General features: G+C 38.5%; 1 protein-coding gene across 22 annotated transcripts in view; it reads right to left on the bottom strand.

The window, feature by feature from the left end:
* Ptpdc1 (protein tyrosine phosphatase domain containing 1) overlaps positions 1 to 18,080 on the bottom strand; it is a 90,339-nt gene that overhangs the window by 52,378 nt on the left and 19,881 nt on the right. For 20 of the 22 annotated variants that reach the window (XM_063227298.1, XM_063227297.1, XM_063227300.1 and 17 more), the window contains one exon: positions 649 to 736. In XM_063227298.1, coding sequence (XP_063083368.1) covers positions 649 to 736 — 88 coding nt within the window. Of the gene's footprint in view, positions 1 to 648; positions 737 to 7,930; positions 8,097 to 18,080 lie in introns of those variants that run through there. The other 2 variants (XM_063227311.1, XM_063227314.1) reach the window with 1 other exon arrangement.

Raw genomic sequence — 18,080 nt, 5'->3', positions numbered from 1 at the left:
CAGCTGAGGCAAAAGACCAAATGACCATGGACTGAAACTTCTGAAACCAAAAGCCAAAATAACCTTTTCCTTCTTTAGGGTGACTTGTCTCAGCTACCTTCGCATCGTAACAGAAACCTGAGTGATAGCCATCAAGGAATCAGGACAGCTCCCAGCTCAGACACACAATGCAGTGAAGGGCAAGGGAGGCAGCGGGAGTCCAAGTCACAGCATACTTCTCTGCATGAGGTGCAGTAGAAAAATCAAGTGTGTGGGAAGGAGACGTAAGAGCGAAAATAACCCTGGGAGAAGCAGGGCTCCAGGGCTCTGAATGTGCTTCCTAAGTGGCACTTGCAAGAAACTGGAGGAGGAAAAAATGAATAGTTGATTCATAAGGAGGCGTTGGGTGATAGGCGCAAAGGCATAATCTCAGTCTGAGATAATAATGCAGGAGATAAACATGTTTGAAACTTCCCTTCTAGAAAGGCCACGATCATTATTCAGAGTTTTCAAAGGAATCTTAATAGTCCAAAGCGGTAAGGTAGAAATCAACGAAAGGCCTTAGGAACACCCGGATCTTAGCATTTCTAAATGAAGAACTGAGACTCTGCTTCCACACTCATTCACACACTTACACAAAGGGATAAAAATGTATTAAAGAGACATTACCCTTCACGTATGCCGCATACCCACTGTTATTCACCAGCACAGAGTATGGTGGTTCACTGGGTGGCACGACTCCCGCAGCCATGGTAATCTGTTGGGGGAGAAGGAAAAAAACACTATTTTTGAAAGTGTATCTTGGGATACTTATCTACTAATTATCACAATGTGCTGGGCCTCTGCTGTCCAGTACAGCATCCTTCATTAAAATGTGGCTAGACCAGATTGAGACCTGCTGTTAATGTAAAAGGCAGGATTTTGAAGACAGCATAAAAAATAAAACTTCTCACCAGTAATTGTTAAATTGATCACATACTGAAATAATGTTGATATACTAGATTAAATATATTATTAAAATATTTCCTAGTTCATTCTAAAACTTTGATTTACGCATTCTGCAGTACTGGAGATTGAACCAAGGTCTTCTGCCCTGAGGTACACTGAGTTGTATTTATGTGTTTTTGGAGATAAGGTCTCACTAAATTGCTCAGATGAGACCTGAACTCATGATCCTCCTGCATCAGTCTCCCAGAGTGCTTGGTTATGGGCTTGTACTACCATGTTCAGCTTTTTAAAGATTTTTAATTCTGCTGGGAGAAAACCTAAGATTCAGTGTATATGGCTCACAGGACCTAGGAAGTAAGGACATTATGGAGAAAAAGGAGAGGTACTCTCCTTTGTGCATTTACAGACTCCTGGAAGACAAGATGCAGACACAAACACTGCTAACTGTGCAAAGGGTCCTAAGAGGGTTCAGACAAGCAGGAGGGCTGTTCAATGTGAAGGCGGATATGACTTCAAGGAGGAAAGAGCATTTGCTCCAGGCTCAAAGAGAAATATTTATTGTGAACAGGAAGGAACAGGAGGCAAATGAACAGATCCTTTATTCCATCAAGAGAACAGTTTCAAGCAATGGTTCACTGTATTTACAGGACATTAATCTGTAACTGCCGGTCTGCAGCTCACGGCTTCATCTAGCTCTGGCTAAATCAGACAGCTAAGTGGCTGCTGTGTTGCTCAAGTGCCACGGTCTCCAGTGAGGAAAAAAATTTTTTTTTACTTTATTTTAAAGAGATTACAACAAAAGAGGACAGAACAAAGCAGATCAGAACGGAACAATGTAAGCAACACAGTACTTCACCACAAGACAACCAGATACTAACAGTAGCTACCATAATGTCTCTTTCTTTGAAATAGTTGGGCATACCTTCACATACAACAGTATCAAACATGACAAAATAGTGTAAAACCATTCAAGAGAATGAAAGTATTAAGGGGCATTCAGAAACAAATAACAGAAAATGAACAATGGCTACTACATTATCTCATTTTCCATGAAAAATTTGTTATACTATCACATATATTAAAATCCAATAAGACAAAACATGATAGAACCAATGCAAACAGAAGAACAAAAGCATGGTAGGACTTTAAACCAAGATGATATTAAATAAGCAATGGCTGCCATAATGTCTTGTTTTCTTTAAAAGAGCTGTTCATACCATCAGACATAATAAAACCAAATAAATCAAAATAAAACCATTCCAACTAATGAATGAAAACATTATAAGGCTTCAAAGCAATGTAATGGGCAATCATAATTACCATAAAATCTTATGTACTCTTACCATTTCTTCCACTAGAGAGACTATACGGTATTTATATATGTGAGTTTGATTTATTTCACTTGTGAGTATGGTCTCAAGTTGTGTCTATTTATTTATAAATATCTCAATGCGATTATTCTTTATAGCTGAGTAGTACTCCATTGTATAAAAATACCACATCTTTTTTATCCATTCCTCAGTTAATGGACACTTAGGTTGTTTCCAAGATCTGGCTATTACAACTTGTGCTGCTATAAACATTTGTGCACACATATCACTGTGGTATGTTTTCAGTTCTGGGAATATGCCTAAAAGTGGAATAGCTGGGTTGAATGGGACTTCCAATCCCAGCTTTTTGAGGAATCTCTAGAATGACCTCCACAGTGGTTGCACAAGTCTACACTCCCACCAACAGTGCAGGAGAGTTCCTTTTTCCTCATAGCCTCTCCAGCATTTGTTGTTGTTGGTTTTCTTGATCCTGGCCATTCTTTCTGGAGTGAGATGGAATCTCAGTGTAGTTTTTTTTTCCTTTTTTTTTTTTTTTTTTGTCTTTTTTTCATTTTTATCGGTACCAGGGATCAAACTCAGGACTGCCTGTTTGTAAGGCAGGCACTTATGCCGCTGAGCTAAATCCCCAGCCCCCTCAGTGTGGTTTGAATTTGCATTTCCCTAATGACTAATGATGATGAACATTTTTTCACGTATTTATTTGCCATTTGTATTTCTTCATCTGAGAACTGTGTATTCATCTCAGATGCCCATTTCTGGATTGGGTCTTTGAATTTCGGGGAGCTGATTTTTAAAAATTCTTTATACATTTTAGACAGAAGTCCTTTGTCTGAGGGACAGTTCACTAAGATTTTTTTCCCAGTTTTTAGGTTTTCTTTTCACTATGTTGGGGATTTCTTTCGACATACAGAAACTTTTTAATAAGATATGATCCCAGTTATTGATTCTGGAAAGTATTTCCTGTGTGGTTTGATTCCTGTTCATGAATTCTCTACCTACCCCTATGTCTTCAAGATTTTTACCTAATTTGTCTTCCAACAGATTTAGTATTTGTTTTAATATTCAATCTTTGATCCATTTAGATTTTAGTTTAGTACATGGTGATATGCATGGATCTACTTTTAGTTTTCAGCATATGGAGAGCCAATTTTTTCAGCATCATTTATTAAAGAGACTGTCATTCTTACGGTGAACATATTTGGCCCCTTTATCAAAGATAAGGTGGTTGACTGTGTTTGTAGTTGTATCTTCTAATCTATTCCATTGATCTTCAGATCTATTTTTATTCCAGTATCATGTTGACTTTATTACAGTAGCTTTGTAGTACAACCTCAAGTCAGGGATTGTGATGCTTCCTGCCTTGCCTTTGCTGCTTAGCATTGCCTTTGCTATTGCAGGTCTCTTCTGGTTCCAGACGAATTTTAGGAGTGATTTCTCTAGATCTATGAAGTATGTTAATGGCATTTTCGTTGGGATTGCATTGAATCTGTATAACAGTTTTGGGAGAATGGCCATTTTCACAATATTTATTTTTCTTATCCATGAACAAGCGATGTCTTTCCACTTTGAGATCCTCTTCAGTGTCTTCTTCAGGGTATTATAATTTTCCCTATATAGATCTTTTACTTCTTCTGTGAGATTAATTCCTAAGTATTTCATTTTTTTGGATGCTAGTGTGAAGGGTGTGGCTTCTTTTACTTCTCTGTGATTTTGTTGTTAGTGTAAGAATACTGTTGATTTTGAGTACTAACTATGTATCCAGCTACATTGCTAAAGTTATTATATCTAGTAGGAGTCTTTCAATGGAGTTTTGGGGGGGGTCTTCTATATAGAGTATCATGTCGAATGCAAATAATGATAATTTAACTTCCTTTCTTTCCTATCTTTACTCCTTTTATTTCTCTCTCTTGTCTAACTGCTCTGGCTAATACTTCTACTACTATGTTGAATAGGAGCAGTGATAAAGGATATCCTTGTTTTGTGCCTGATTTTAAGGTAAAGGCTTTCAGTTTTTGGCCATGAGATGGCCTTTATCATACTGAGGTAAAAGACCATCTATTCCAATTTTCTGTAAGGTATCATCAATGAGAGTTGGACCTCATCTATAGAAATGATCACATGATTTTTACTTTTGGCTCTATTGATATGTTGGATTACATTTATTGATTTTCATATGTTGAACCATCCCTGCATGCCTAGGATGAATCCCACTTGGTCATAGTGTATAATCTTCTGGATGATTTGCTGCCAATATTTGATGATTTGTTTGCCAATGTTTTATTGAGAATTTTTACATTAGGGAGATTGGCCTGTAGTTCTCTTTTTCAGTTGAGTCCTTCTCAGGTTTTGGTACTAGAGTAGTATTTGCCTCCAGGAATGACTTAGGAAGAATTGCCTCCCTTTTGATTTCATTGAAGAGTTTAAAGAGTGTCGGCATTAAGTCTTCTTTGTATTTCCTGTAGAATTCTGCAGTGAATCCGTCTGGGCCTGGGCTCTTCTTTGTAGGTAAGAACTTAATTACATTTTCAATTTCATGAATACAAACTGGGTTATTCAGCAATTTTACGTCTTCTTGACCCAGCTTTGGTAGTTCATATGTTTCTAGGACTCTGTTCGTCTCCTGTGTGTTATTGAACCTATGAGAGTAGAGTTTTTTGAAATAGGTGTTGATGATCTTCTGTATTTCCAGTCTGTAGTGATTGTACCTTTTTTATTCCTTATTGCATGAATTTGAGCTTTTTCTTTCCTTTTTAAAATGAGGTTGGCTAGGGGCTTATCAATTTTATTTATTCTTTCAAAGAACCAACTCTTTCAAAGCATCAGTGGATTCTTTGGGTTGTTTTCTTAGTCTCCATTGCATTAATTTCAGCTCTGATTTTTATAATTTCCTCCCTTCTTTTGGCTCTGGGCTTGCCTTGCTCTTCTTTTTCTAGATGTTTGAGGTATAGCATCAGGTTATTTGCGGTCGTTCGTTTTCCTCATGTGGGAACTCAGTGCAATAAATTTTTCTCTGAGAACTACTTTCATTGCATCCCACAGATTCTAGTAAGTTGTATTTGTATTTTCATGTGCTTGTAGGTATCAATTTCTTAATTTCCTCTGTGACCCCTGATTGCTCACGTGTATTAAATTTCCATATGTTTGTGGGCTTGTGTTTTCCAGTTTCTTTTATCATTAATTTCTAGTTTCATGGCGCTATGATCTGATAACATGCATGGGATAATTTCAATTCTTTTGCATTTACTTAAATATGTTCTATGGGCTAGTATATGGTCTATTTTAGAGAATGTCCCACGTACTGCTGAGAAAAATATATATTCTGATGTTGTTGGATGGAACACTCTGTATATGTCTATCAAGTCCATTTGTTCACAGGTGTGAGTCAGTTCTGTTATTTCTTTGCTGATTTTCTGCCTGGTTGATCTGTCCCTTTGTGTCAATGGTATGTTACAGTCTCCTGTTATAATTGTGTTATTGCCTATTTGATTTTTCATTTCTGTTAATACTTGCTTTGTACACCTGGGTGGTATGGAATTTGGTGCATATATATTTAAGATTGTTATCTCTTTCTCTTGAAGTTTTCCCCTAACTAGTATGTAGTGACCTTCTTTATCTCTTTGGATCATTCTTGAAGTTCACATTGTCTGCAAACAGAATAGCTACCCCCACCTTTTTGGGGGGGGGTTCCTATTGCATGAAGTATTGTTTTCCATCCCTTGACTTTCAGTCTATGAGTTTCCTTTTGGGTTAAATGGATTTCTTATAGACAGCATATGGTTGGATGTTATTTCTTGATCTATTCTGTCAGTCTGTTTAATTGGTAAACTGAGACCATTTACATTAACAGTTATAACTGTTATATACTGGTTTATTGTTGACATTATTTTCTGCTATTGCAGCTTTACCTTTCCATTCTGTTTAACTGTCTGCCTTGCTTCGTGGTTTTTTCTTATGTGTATCTAGAATGTCTTTCAGTATTCTTTGCAGGGTTGGTTTGGTGATCATGAAGTTCTTCAGCTGTTCTTTGTCATCGAAGTACCTTATTTATCCATCCATTCTGAAGGACAGTTTTGCACGGTACTAGGCTAGAAGTCATTTTCCTTTAGGATCTGAAATACTTTGCTCCATGCTCTTCTTGACTTCATTGTTTGTGCTGAGAGTCTGCTGTGATTCTGATAGGTTTTCCTTTATAGGTGATCTGTCTTTTCTAACAGCTTTTAATATTCTATTCTTATGTTGGATTTCTGGGATGATGATTATTATATGTCTGGGTGTAGTTTTATTTTGGTTATGGCTATTTGGAGTTCTATGTGTTTCACTGATCCTGATGTCAGTTTCTATTTTCATGTTGGGAAATTTTCAGCTATTACTTTTTTTTTTTTTTTTTTTGTCTTTGAGACAGGTCTCTCTATGCAGTTCAGGCTGGCCTTGAGCTCACTTTGTAGCCCAGGCTAGTCCTGAACTCGAAATGATCCTCTTGCCTCAGCCTCCCGAGTGCTGGGATTACAGGGGTGAGACACCACGCCCGGCATCCGCTATTACTTCTGTAAATAGCCTCTTGGTATCATTTGTGTTGTCCCCTTCTTTTTCATTGATCCCTATCAACTTTATGTTGTTTTTCTTTGTATCATCTTGCAGCTGTTGAATTGTTATTTCCTGATTCCTTGTTATTTTTAAAAGATATTTCCTTTCCTGTTCACTAGCTGCAATCTTGTCTTCAAGATCTGAAATTCTATCTTCACTTTCGGTGAGGCAGTTTTGACAACTTTCAATGGAATTTTTCATTTCCTGTATATCTCTTTGAATCTGCTTCATATATTCTGTGCTTTTGCATTTTTCTCTAATTTTTAAATTGTGCCTTTAGATGTGTTCAACATTTCTTTCATTACTTTTATCATTTCTTCTTTTACCTAGATTTCTTTTAATTTGAATTCCTTTAAAGCTTCCCAGAGTTACTTTGTTATTTCAGTTGCTATTATTTCATGTATTTCAGGTGTATGGCTTATATTTTCTTCTATGTATATGGCTCCTAGGCTTTCTTGGGATGGGCTGGAGGTTTGAGATTGCATTTTGATCTTTCGTCTTGTCATTTTCCTGTATTTCTGTGTTTCAAGTGATGTTCCAAAGCTTCCCCTGGGCATGTTGGAAATCATCTCCTATGCCCTTGGCTCCTGGGACTGAGTAGAGGTTGCTGAATATGGCCCAGTCAGGCCCACAGGATCTCTCGTTCCACCTCCAGTGTTCCAGGAAGCTGGGCGGGCTCCTAACCACTGTGGGTGATGGTCTAAAGCTCTCCCCGGACTAGCACTGATGTGCTGGAACTCATCTCATGTGCCCTCAGCTTCCCTGATTGAATGAAGGTTGCTGGGTATGGTCTAGTTAGCCTTCAAAACCTCACAAGCCTAGTCCAGTGTGTCTGGAAGCTGGGCAGGCACTTAACTGCTGGGAGTGATGATCTTAGACTCTCTCCAGGTCCACACCATTGTGCTAGAACTCATCTTACATGGCCTCAGCTCCCTGGATTGAAAGAAGGTCACTGGGGCTGGTCCAGTTAGGTCCACGAAACTTGGTGCGCCTAGTCTAGTGTGGCTAGACACTGGGAGGGCACTTAACCACTGGGAACGATGATCTTAAACTCTCCCCAGAACCCCTGCCAGTGTGCTGGAACTCACCTCATGCAGCCTCAGCTCCCAGGTTGACAGAAGGTCACTTGAGATGGTCCAGTTAGGCCCATGAAACCTGCCGAGCCTAGTCTAGTGTGGTTGGAAGCTTGCGGGCACTTAACTGCTGGGAACGATGATCTTAAGCTCTCCCCAGGCCCAAGCCAGTGTACTGGAACTCCAACGAGGAAAATTATGCAAACATTTGATGTGTCAAAAAAATGATCACTTCTCTTTAGCACTTACTAAATGCTACACACAAATATTAAATCACTTTTTTCTTACAAAAACTCTACAAAGTAGCTATTATTCCTTACTTAAAACTGAAATACACAATACCAGACTAAGTTTCTTGAATCTATTCTTATTTATTTCTGTATCCTAAAGCCCACTGAAAACATGGCTATTCAAAAATGCTGGTTAAGCTAGGTATGACGGCACCTGCTGTGACTCTAGGTTCAGGCATGAAGGATGGCCATGACTTCAAGCCCAAGCTGGGCCAGCCTGTGAGTTCAAGGCCAGCCTGCACCACACCAATGACCCTGTCTCAAAAAAAAAAAAAAAAAAAAAAAAACAAAGCAGCAAGCAAAAACATCTTTGTTAACTGTAACTCTGAGTCAGAAAGAGCAGAAATATGACTGTGGAACATCTTACAAAATTTTTTTGTAGTAGCAATGTGGCTGTGGTGGCAAACATATATAATCCTATCATTCTGGGACCCTGTCTGGGCAACTCAGCAAGACTCTGTCTCAAAATAAAAAGGTCTAGGCGTGTAGCTCAGTGTGAAGCCCTGGATTCAATCTATAGTATTGAAAAAAAAATCTTTCTAACTAGTTCCCTTTCCTCCTGAAAGTTGCAAGGAAGTTCAGAAGACCTTCACAAGAATCCTAATCAAACATACAAGTCCTCTCTACAAGACCTTTGTCTGAACACTGTGACATGGTTACCCAGCTCTAATAGCTGGAAAGTTGTTTACAATTCTGCGATTTAGTTGCTATCCATTGGTCCTGTTTCTGCCCACACAGATCAATATACACTTTCCTCCATAGCTCCACAGCGGACAATCCTGGTCCCCTATTACGGATTTCTATCCTGCCGAGCAATGCATCTGCAGGTAACACGCAGCATTCTAGATGTCCCCACCAGCCTGCACGCCCTTCCTATCACACTCTACAGTTGTTAAAATTGTGCTCAGAGCTGATGCACCCCAAAGGGATAGAAACAGTCACTTCTATCAGCACATTAGTATTTCGGTGGACTCAAGACATTATCAGGACATACCAAAAGTCAAAGAAAAATCCTGGCTGTAATGATTTGCAATACTTACTTTAAAAAAGACATTGACTAAGGATATTTAAACATATATAAAATTTTAAATAAATGGTACAAAGAATAAAAGTCAAGTCTCCATCTTAGTCCTGGATAAATTTTACTCCCTAGACATAAACAGTATTCGCTTTAGTTATTCTGGACAGCAATCAGAATACTTAGCTCTTTCTTTTGTTGCTTGTTTTTGAAATAGGTCTCGAATTCCTGGTGACATTCCTACTTTAGCCTCCTAAGTGCTGGGATCACAAGTATATAGCTAGATCTCTGATTCTTATGCTATCTATCATCTAAACCCTAAAACTGAATTCATGACATAAAAGAAACTTGTTCATTTACCTTCTTTCTACGCCAAGCATTCTCCCATTTAATACATCAAATATGACTATCTATATAATTTAAAATTATATTCTTTAGTCATCTCTTATGAACTTTGAAAAACATGTTGATTCCCTCTATGTAAAATAAGTCTATTAGTTTACATGTCTACTCTCCATTCCCGTTATTTTCAAGTTCTGTTAAGCATGCCATTTCTTCTTCTTCTTTTTTTTTAATTCCTTTCTTTGGTACCAAGGATCAAACTCACGATCTCTTGTCAGGCAGGCACTTATACCGCTGAGCTAAATCCCTAGCCCTAAGCACACCATTTCTATTATATCAAGATTTTGAACATTTAACTATCAGTTAGTCTATCATTTACTTTCTCATGCTAAGGTTTATTCTAAAATGTGAAACAACACAATTATGTATATGCATGATGAAGTTTGAAGATTATAGCTATGTGTTAATCTGTATACGCACTTTTAACCAAGTACCAATACTGAAAAAAGTACCTGTAATCTTGTATCACCAAACCTGTGCTCATCAAAGTAAAACATCTGAGCTTCAGTGTCAAATGAATTAACTTTTATCCTATCTGTTGTTTAAACAGGGACATATTTTGTTTCATTACCAAAGTGGACAATAACTTTCTTTTGCAAACTTCTCCCTGGATTATAATAACCTTTTTTCTTACTGAGAAAAATAAGTAAATCATTGTCACACATCTATAATCTTCTAACTTCTTCTTATAACTACCTATCTTTTGAAGATTTTTTCCCCTGTGTTCTTTGTATTCCTTTTCTGTTAGCACCAGGGCTTCTGCGGCTTCCTATATACTTCTCAGTCCAGGGTTTCTTTTAATCCCACTCCTGAATTGAAGTTGTATTTTCTTGGCTTCTGCTGACTTTGAGCAATTTTTTCTTGGCAAATGAAAGGAAGGTAAACTTTCTATGTCTTTTCATTCTGAAAATAACTGTATATTATGCACATGTAAAGCTGATGATTTAGCTACTCAGAGAATTCTAGGCTGAAAGCTAGCTGTGCATGTCAGAACTGTGAAAATACTGTGTGCTGTGTTTTAGCAAACAATAATGAAAAGTCCAATGCCAGGCCGACTCTGGCAGCAGCTGAGCCGTAGATTTTTCTCTGTGGGGTTCTGAAACTGAGCAATGATGTATATTAGAACCTTTTGGGGTTCTGAAACTGACCAATGATGTATGTTAGAACTCAATTTCCCTTGTTATTTAACAGCTAGAAGTGACTGTTCACATGTGCCATGACCTACAGTGAGTGGCTTATGTTACAAAATCCATGTCTTTCTCACAGAAGTGCTCAGAGAGGTACTATGGGCAACATTCACCCTACTGTCTCAGGTGGGAAATCCTGTGGGTCTGGCTGGCACAGACCCTTAACATCAATCCAATGTGCCCCTCAGAAAGATTAGCCCAACTTACAGAAATTAGAACAGAGTATCTTTGGTCTTACTCTTGCTAATGGTGGGCTTTTTAAATCTTAGCACAACTGTCTCATTACTCCCTTACTTCACAGTTCTTTACTTAGTGAAATGGGATTTTCCAGAGGTTTGTCTTATGAGTATCCTATTAACAGAGTGACCATTCAGGGCTCTATTGCCTTTCTTTTATATGTCAACTCTAACATCATTATCCAGTTCACATCATGTATGCCAACTCTGTATCATGTATGTAGCACATTTAAAAAAATCAAGTTTACTGTAGTCTAACTACAGTAATGGTGTGTTTTGCCTGGAAGTCTTACTTTTTCACATAGCCCAAAAATGTATGATTTCTCCTTCTGTAGTGTTTTCTCTAGTATGAAAGGTTTTCTCCAGTTCAAAGGTGTAAATCCCAATTTAATGCCTTCTATTTTGGGGTGGTGGTGTCCTGTTGTTGCAGGTTAACAATAATATTACTAAAACAGAATTATCTACAGAATGAATGAGTTCACACTCAAAATCCTAAAAAACAGCAAAGTTAAAAAATTATTTGTAGGAACCGGAAAAAGATGGCGGATAGATAATAGCTGGCTACAGAGGCTCCCTGAGATAGTGAACTTAGAATTCAACATAATACAGCGTGGGGAGCCCCGAACAGAGGGAGATGAATTCTCTCATCCCAGGAAGAAATGAAGGTGAGAAGACCAATCAAACATACAGTCCTGGTGCTACTATCAGAACAGCTAAAGGTTAACTGGTCCCACTGCAGTGGGCAACTTGCCGAGCTGTCCAACGTCCCGCCGCTTCGACTCACTGGAGGCACAGTCACACTGAGGTCGGGGGTTGGCCAGCCAAACTGAGAGCTGAGCTGGCCGGGAGCCTGCATCGACCTGTAGTGAGTGACAGGAGTGGAGCCATTTCACACAAAGTGGGGCTCCAGCCAATGACACTTTGGGATGGGCAGGACTGGCAAGTATAAGGGGCAGCAGTGACTTTAGTCAGTTGTTCCCTTCCTGCCTGGGATTGGTGGAGTGAGCTAGGCCTCAGTCACGTGACCTGGCTGAGAGCCAATAGGTTATGTGAAATCAATTCACTACAGCGGCTGTGCACACTACCCCAGTGAAGCCTCAGAAGTTCGACTAACCCAGAGGGAAGGTAGTGCTCAGCAATAAAGTGCAGGCCACAGCAGCTTGACTGATCTGGAGGGCAGGGACCAGCATATGCTGCCCCTGTCTACAACTCACTAGCACACTGCAGTGGAAAGGGTCACCTAACCAGCATGTTTCAGAAGAATTGTAACCAACAAAGAAAGAAACTGGGGCCTCCTGGAAGAAACAAAAAACATGGGAAGAGGAAGCAACAACAAAAAGTCTCCAGGTCCTAACCCTGAGAACATTGACCCAGGACAAGTAAATACAAAAGAGAATGAGAACAGCAAACATGCAATATCAGACATGGCACCAGTGGACATGAACAGATATCTTTGGGACCTCATAGACGAGTTCAAAAGTGAAATATTTAGCCAAGTAAAGCAAGACATAAGACATAAGATTAATAAAAGAAATGCTAAGCATCCCTCAAGCAGACACAGATGGAAGAAAGGAGGTACTCAAACAAAGGAGAGAACCATTTGATGAAGAATATAAACAAAATATAGAAAACATGAAGCAGATTCAAAGAGAGTACCAGGAAATTAAAAACTATGGAAAAAAGGCCTGGGGATTTAGCTCAGAGGCATGAGCACCTGCCTTGCAAGTGCGCAGTCTTGAGAGTTCGATCCCTGGTACCAAAAAAAAAAAAAAAAAAAAAAAAAAAAAAAAAAAAACCCCAAACTCTATGGAAAGATGGCAAATCTGCTTGAAAGAAACTAAGGATAGATTATCCAAACTGGAGGATAGTTTTGCAATGTGGGACTATGAAAGGGAAAACTTTTTAAAAATAACAGGGAAACAAGCAGTAACAATACAAAGGCTAGAAGACGACAAGAAGGTCTAGAACTTGAGAATAAAGAATGTGAATGAAGAAGCGGGTACAAACAAAGGAACTACAAAGGCTGTTCACAGAAATAATTAAGGAAAACTTCCCAAACATAGGAAAAGGAAATGATATTATGATATATGAGGCATACAGAACTCCAACCACCCACAACCAAAACAGAGTTACACCCAGGCATATAATAATCAAGATCCCAGAAATTCAATATAAGAACAGAATATTAAAAGCTATTAGAAACAAGAAACAGATAACCTATAGAGGAAGCCCTTCAGAATAACGGCAGACTTCTCAACACAAACCATCAAGTCAAGAAGAGCCTGGAGTGAAATATTCCAAGCCCTGAAAGAAAATAACCTCCATCCCAGACTGATACACCCTGCTACACTGTCTCTACAAATTAATGGAGAAACAAGATGATTCCAAGACAAAGAGAACTTGGGAAATTTGCAACACCAATCTAACTCTACAGAGAATACTGCAGGGCATTCTAGAGAGGGAGAAACGTACTAGGACTCCAGGAACAGTGGCAGAGAGGCCTTGAAGAATGGAGCAGAAAACAGAATGAAGAAGATAAGCAGACAACTGATGGCAAAAGAAGACCATAACAGAAATGAGGCAGAGAAGGTTGCTTATAATCTCTAATACAGATGGCCTTGATACAGTAAATTAAAAAAAAAAAGAACCACATGTGGAGTAGATCAGGAGGCAGGGTCCACCAAGATGCTATTTATAGGAAATATAATTAAGATATAAAAGAGTACATGGACTTAAAATCAAATAGAAAACAATGCTCTATGTGATAGAGAACCAGAGAGTAATAGGGGCAACTAGACCAGTATTTGTGGATAGGTTGGAAAGACAGGCTTTAGCAGGTAAAGGAATACAATTAGAGATCAAGTTCAGGAGAGAGAAGGTTCGGAACCACTTAGGTAAATAGCAGGTTGCCTCCCATTCCAATTTAAAACTAAGGGTCTTGGTCAGACTCAAAAATGCACAGTGTATGCTGGGGAAGTGAAAGGGAAGACAGAGTCTTAAAAAAGATGGCAGAAGATATTGTTAATAGTGTATCAGGATTTAAAACCCACATTACTTGCACCACTCTGCTTAGATAGATTTTATTGGTTTTTTTAATAGATTTTATTCTGTCCCAGTTTTCTACTTGCATTAGATTTGAGGGCACAGATAGCTATCCCCAAAACATCAGGATATAGCATAGTAATCATCTTTAATTTCCTATTATCTTAATCTGGAGCCCTGTATGACTTATACTGTTTTATCATGACTGATCTTAGTTAAATCTGGTTTGTTTGATTGCTGTTTGGTATCGACAGATTTTATTCAAAACTGATATGATTGATAGTATCAAGTCTGAGAGTATAGGCAACTACACTGAAGATGACAAGACTCTATGATATACATTCTGGTTTGATAACTGCCTGTTTTTGATAACTGCCTGTTTGATAAATACAAAGTTGTTTTTATTAATACTGTTATGTATTGATATATTCAATTATACTATGTCTGATGATATAGTCAATTCTATTGAAGATAACAAGAGACAACACAGGAACTATGGTAGAACTCTTTGTACAACGGTCTTATATGTCTCTTTCCTTTCAACTGTTTATAGGAATTTGTTTTGTTTTGTCTTGTTTTGTTTTGCTTCTCCCTCTAACATAGAAAGGATAGAAATACATCTTAAGACTCATGCATGTGTAGAATCTATGAACAGTTTATGAGAACTGATCTTATGACACATGATGAAATCAACAGATATTTTGAAGAAAAGAGACACTAAAGTACCTGATCCTGGGGTGTCACAATGTGAAACCCAGCAATAGTATTATTCTTTGTTCAGAATGATATTAGCTTGCTTGGGTTTATTCAATCTCAATATAATTGAAGATATGGATAACTGCATATATGTTTAAGTGTATAGGATTGATAACCATATTTCTAAGTTTTTGTTGAATAGCTGAACAGAACTGGTTGCAATATCAATGTTTGAATCCCCACTTTATATGCTCCACTCTAGTATCTTAAATAACTATTTGTAAGAGGACAATCTGTAATCATCAAATAGTGATTTCTTACTGTTTATTTTTTTCTTTGAAATTATATATTATTTCTACCCGTTTTCTATTTTGTTTACTCTTACTTTAAAATTAAAAAAAAAAAAAGACACTATAGTACCTAATCTGATCTTGGAGTGTTTTGATGTGAAATCCAGCAATACTACTATTCTTTGTTCAGAGTGATTTTAGTCTGCTTTGGTTTGTTTAATCTCAACATAAATGAAGAGATGGATAACTGCATGTATGTTTAAGTGTATAGGACTGATAACCATATTACTACATTTTTGTTGGATAGTTGAACACAATTGTTTGCAGTCTCGCTGTTTGAATTCCCACTTCATATATTCCACTTTTGTATCTTGAACAACTATTTGTAAAAGGACAGTATGTAAACATCAACTAGTGATTTCTTCCTGTTTATTTTTTCTCTGAACGTATGTATTATTTCTACCCATTTTCTGTTTTGTTTTGTCTTTCAGTAAATAAAATTTTTAAAAAGAGAAAAAAATTACTTGTAAATTACTATGTAAAGCTTTAATACTATGCTTTTAGTAAAAACAAAACAAAACATGAGCACATGATTTTTACGACAAAGTAATTCATCTGTCCTAGAAAAAACAGGGAATATACCAAGTTTTCATTACTGACATAAATACTTCGGTTAAAGTACCAGTTTTCAAGGGCCTGAGATACACAGTAAGACGTAAGTGTGAGAAACAGACTCTTTCAAGACCTTCCAAAGACTGAGTGGTAAGAGAAGTCAGATTTTTTCCTCCTTTCTCTTCTGGGCCAACCACCTGCCTTCACTGGAGAGGTTCAGCGGCCTCATGTCCACGGCTCTGCAAAGGAACCACTTTCTCTCTGCTTGAACACCTGTCATATGCCTTCCTGACTTACCTTTCTTAGGCCCTTCCTCAAGGAAATCTCTACTACATATTCATCAGGTCTTGATTTTCTTTTCTTTTCTTTTTCTTTTTTTTTTTTTTTTTTTTTTTTTGCCTTAGCAGAATAGTTATTTAGAATCAGTGGGGATCTGTTCAAGGCTTGCTTCCACCTGCTGCTTGGGTGTCCCAGCTAGGGAAGCAGGACCTCCTGCCAGCCCTCTAGGAGCCCAGGAACTGTTCCATCTATTCCTTTCTGTTGTCTTTTCCTGGCTTCAAGCAGTCTATGCAGATCAGCATTACAAACACCTGAGACCAGCAAGGCCTTTGGGGACCTCTGCCCAACTCTGGAGGCTCTTGCATGGGGCACTGCTCCATTCTGAGACCTTCACTGCAAATTCTAGCATCTTCAGCCACAGTGAGCTTTGCGCTCTGTCTATCTCTTAAGCCAAGTCTACAAACTGCCCCAGGGAGACAGCAGTGCAATCCTGGTGTAATTCACCAGGTTTACTTTTCTCATCCTGGCAAATAAAGCCTGGCGCTGCCCGCTCTCCTATGTCCAAAAGCCACTTTTCACATGTGCTGTCCAGTTTTCTCGTTAAAGTTGGGGGATACATCTGGTCTCTTTTTGTGTGTTGGAAGTACAACCCCCACCCACTCTTTTTCCAAGTATCTCAAATCCAGGGGAACTCTGGAACAGGCCCCACTGTGTGCTGCCATGGCATGAAAACACTGATAGTCTAATTGTACATGATTGCTGCTTGAAACTTTAAGCACGCTGTAGTCAGAAGCTCAGGATTTCAATGTGGACCCTCTTCACTGCCAGGAATATGAACCACTTTGAGTTTTGATTTCCTCTATCTAATGAGGATTATAGTATCTACTTTCCTGTGCTGTGAAGATGGACAGACTCTGTGCATATGTTTCAGGCAGAATGCCTGGCATAAAGGTATTCAGTGACTGCAAACCAGTATCTGTTAATACCTTTTTGTTTCTTTACCTTTATAATCTGTATTCATTTCATTTTACTCCAGTTTTATAAGAATTTGTAAATAATTCTATTCAGTACCTGTTCAACAGTCTTGCTAGTACACAGTAATGACTGATCTTTTAAGACAACTTATGAAAACATAACCTCTATTCACAAAACAATTTGAGCTAACATCGTCTGGACATTATTTCATGCTTGTATCTCATACTATAAAGATAACAATGCATAATGTATTAATTATTGTTACTGTCCTATTAGCCCGTTTTCAAACTCTGGTTTGTTTTATTTCTATTTTTCTTCCTCTCTTTAAAATAAAAAAATGAATTCATTTCATACGCCTGGTTATACAATCAGGAAGGAAAAATCTGAACAGTAATCCTGACATTTCACTGCACAATCACTTGTCATGTCACTTCAGTTCCTATCCAACAACGTGTTTAGCTCACTCAAGCTTACAGTTCCTTTTTCCCTGAGAGCCCCCAGATGACTCAACCATTCAGAATTAGTCACACAATAATTAGCATTTCTGCTTAAAACTGATGTGCAGTGATGAAGTGCTACTCACACTGTTCAAGGAGCAGTCATCAGGTAGGAGGAAGAATGCACTGCTTCACAGCTCAGTCCCTTCATACACCCTGCATTCTGAGAGGGTCTCAGGACAGCCACGTCACTACTTCCCCTCGCACTTTCCAGATACATGGTGCTCTGCCAAAACCTCCACATGTGTTTTTGGACAGAAGCTGGGGGACACTATGTTAAGCAGTGCCCGAGAGGGCAGAAGTGATGTAATCTCTCCCAGATGCTCACGGCACCAGCACCCCAGCCTCAAGATGCATCAGATTATCTTGGAGGCTGTGGAAATGCAGAGTCCTTGTCCTTGCTCTCAAAGTCTGTGCACTAGGAGGAGGATAACAGTCTATGCATTATCAATGACACTCTAGATTATTCTGATACTAGAGGGCTCTGTCAGCAGTTAAAGCAGTACTACACTGACACATCAATGTCCCCCAAAGGCCATCTCTTCATGAGACCTCACGTTTGGAGCTGTACATGCTGTAAGTTAACACAGATGCTTGTGCCATGGCCTGTGGCCTGCCTTCTCGTTTCTCCCTCTTCCTAA

The sequence above is a fragment of the Cavia porcellus genome, unplaced genomic scaffold (assembly GCF_034190915.1).
Source record: "Cavia porcellus strain 051 isolate PalLab524CR breed Dunkin Hartley unplaced genomic scaffold, mCavPor4.1 scaffold_17, whole genome shotgun sequence".
NCBI lineage: Eukaryota > Metazoa > Chordata > Mammalia > Rodentia > Caviidae > Cavia > Cavia porcellus.
The sequence above is the reverse complement of the archived record's forward strand: the minus strand, read 5'-3'. Positions and strand labels throughout refer to the sequence as shown.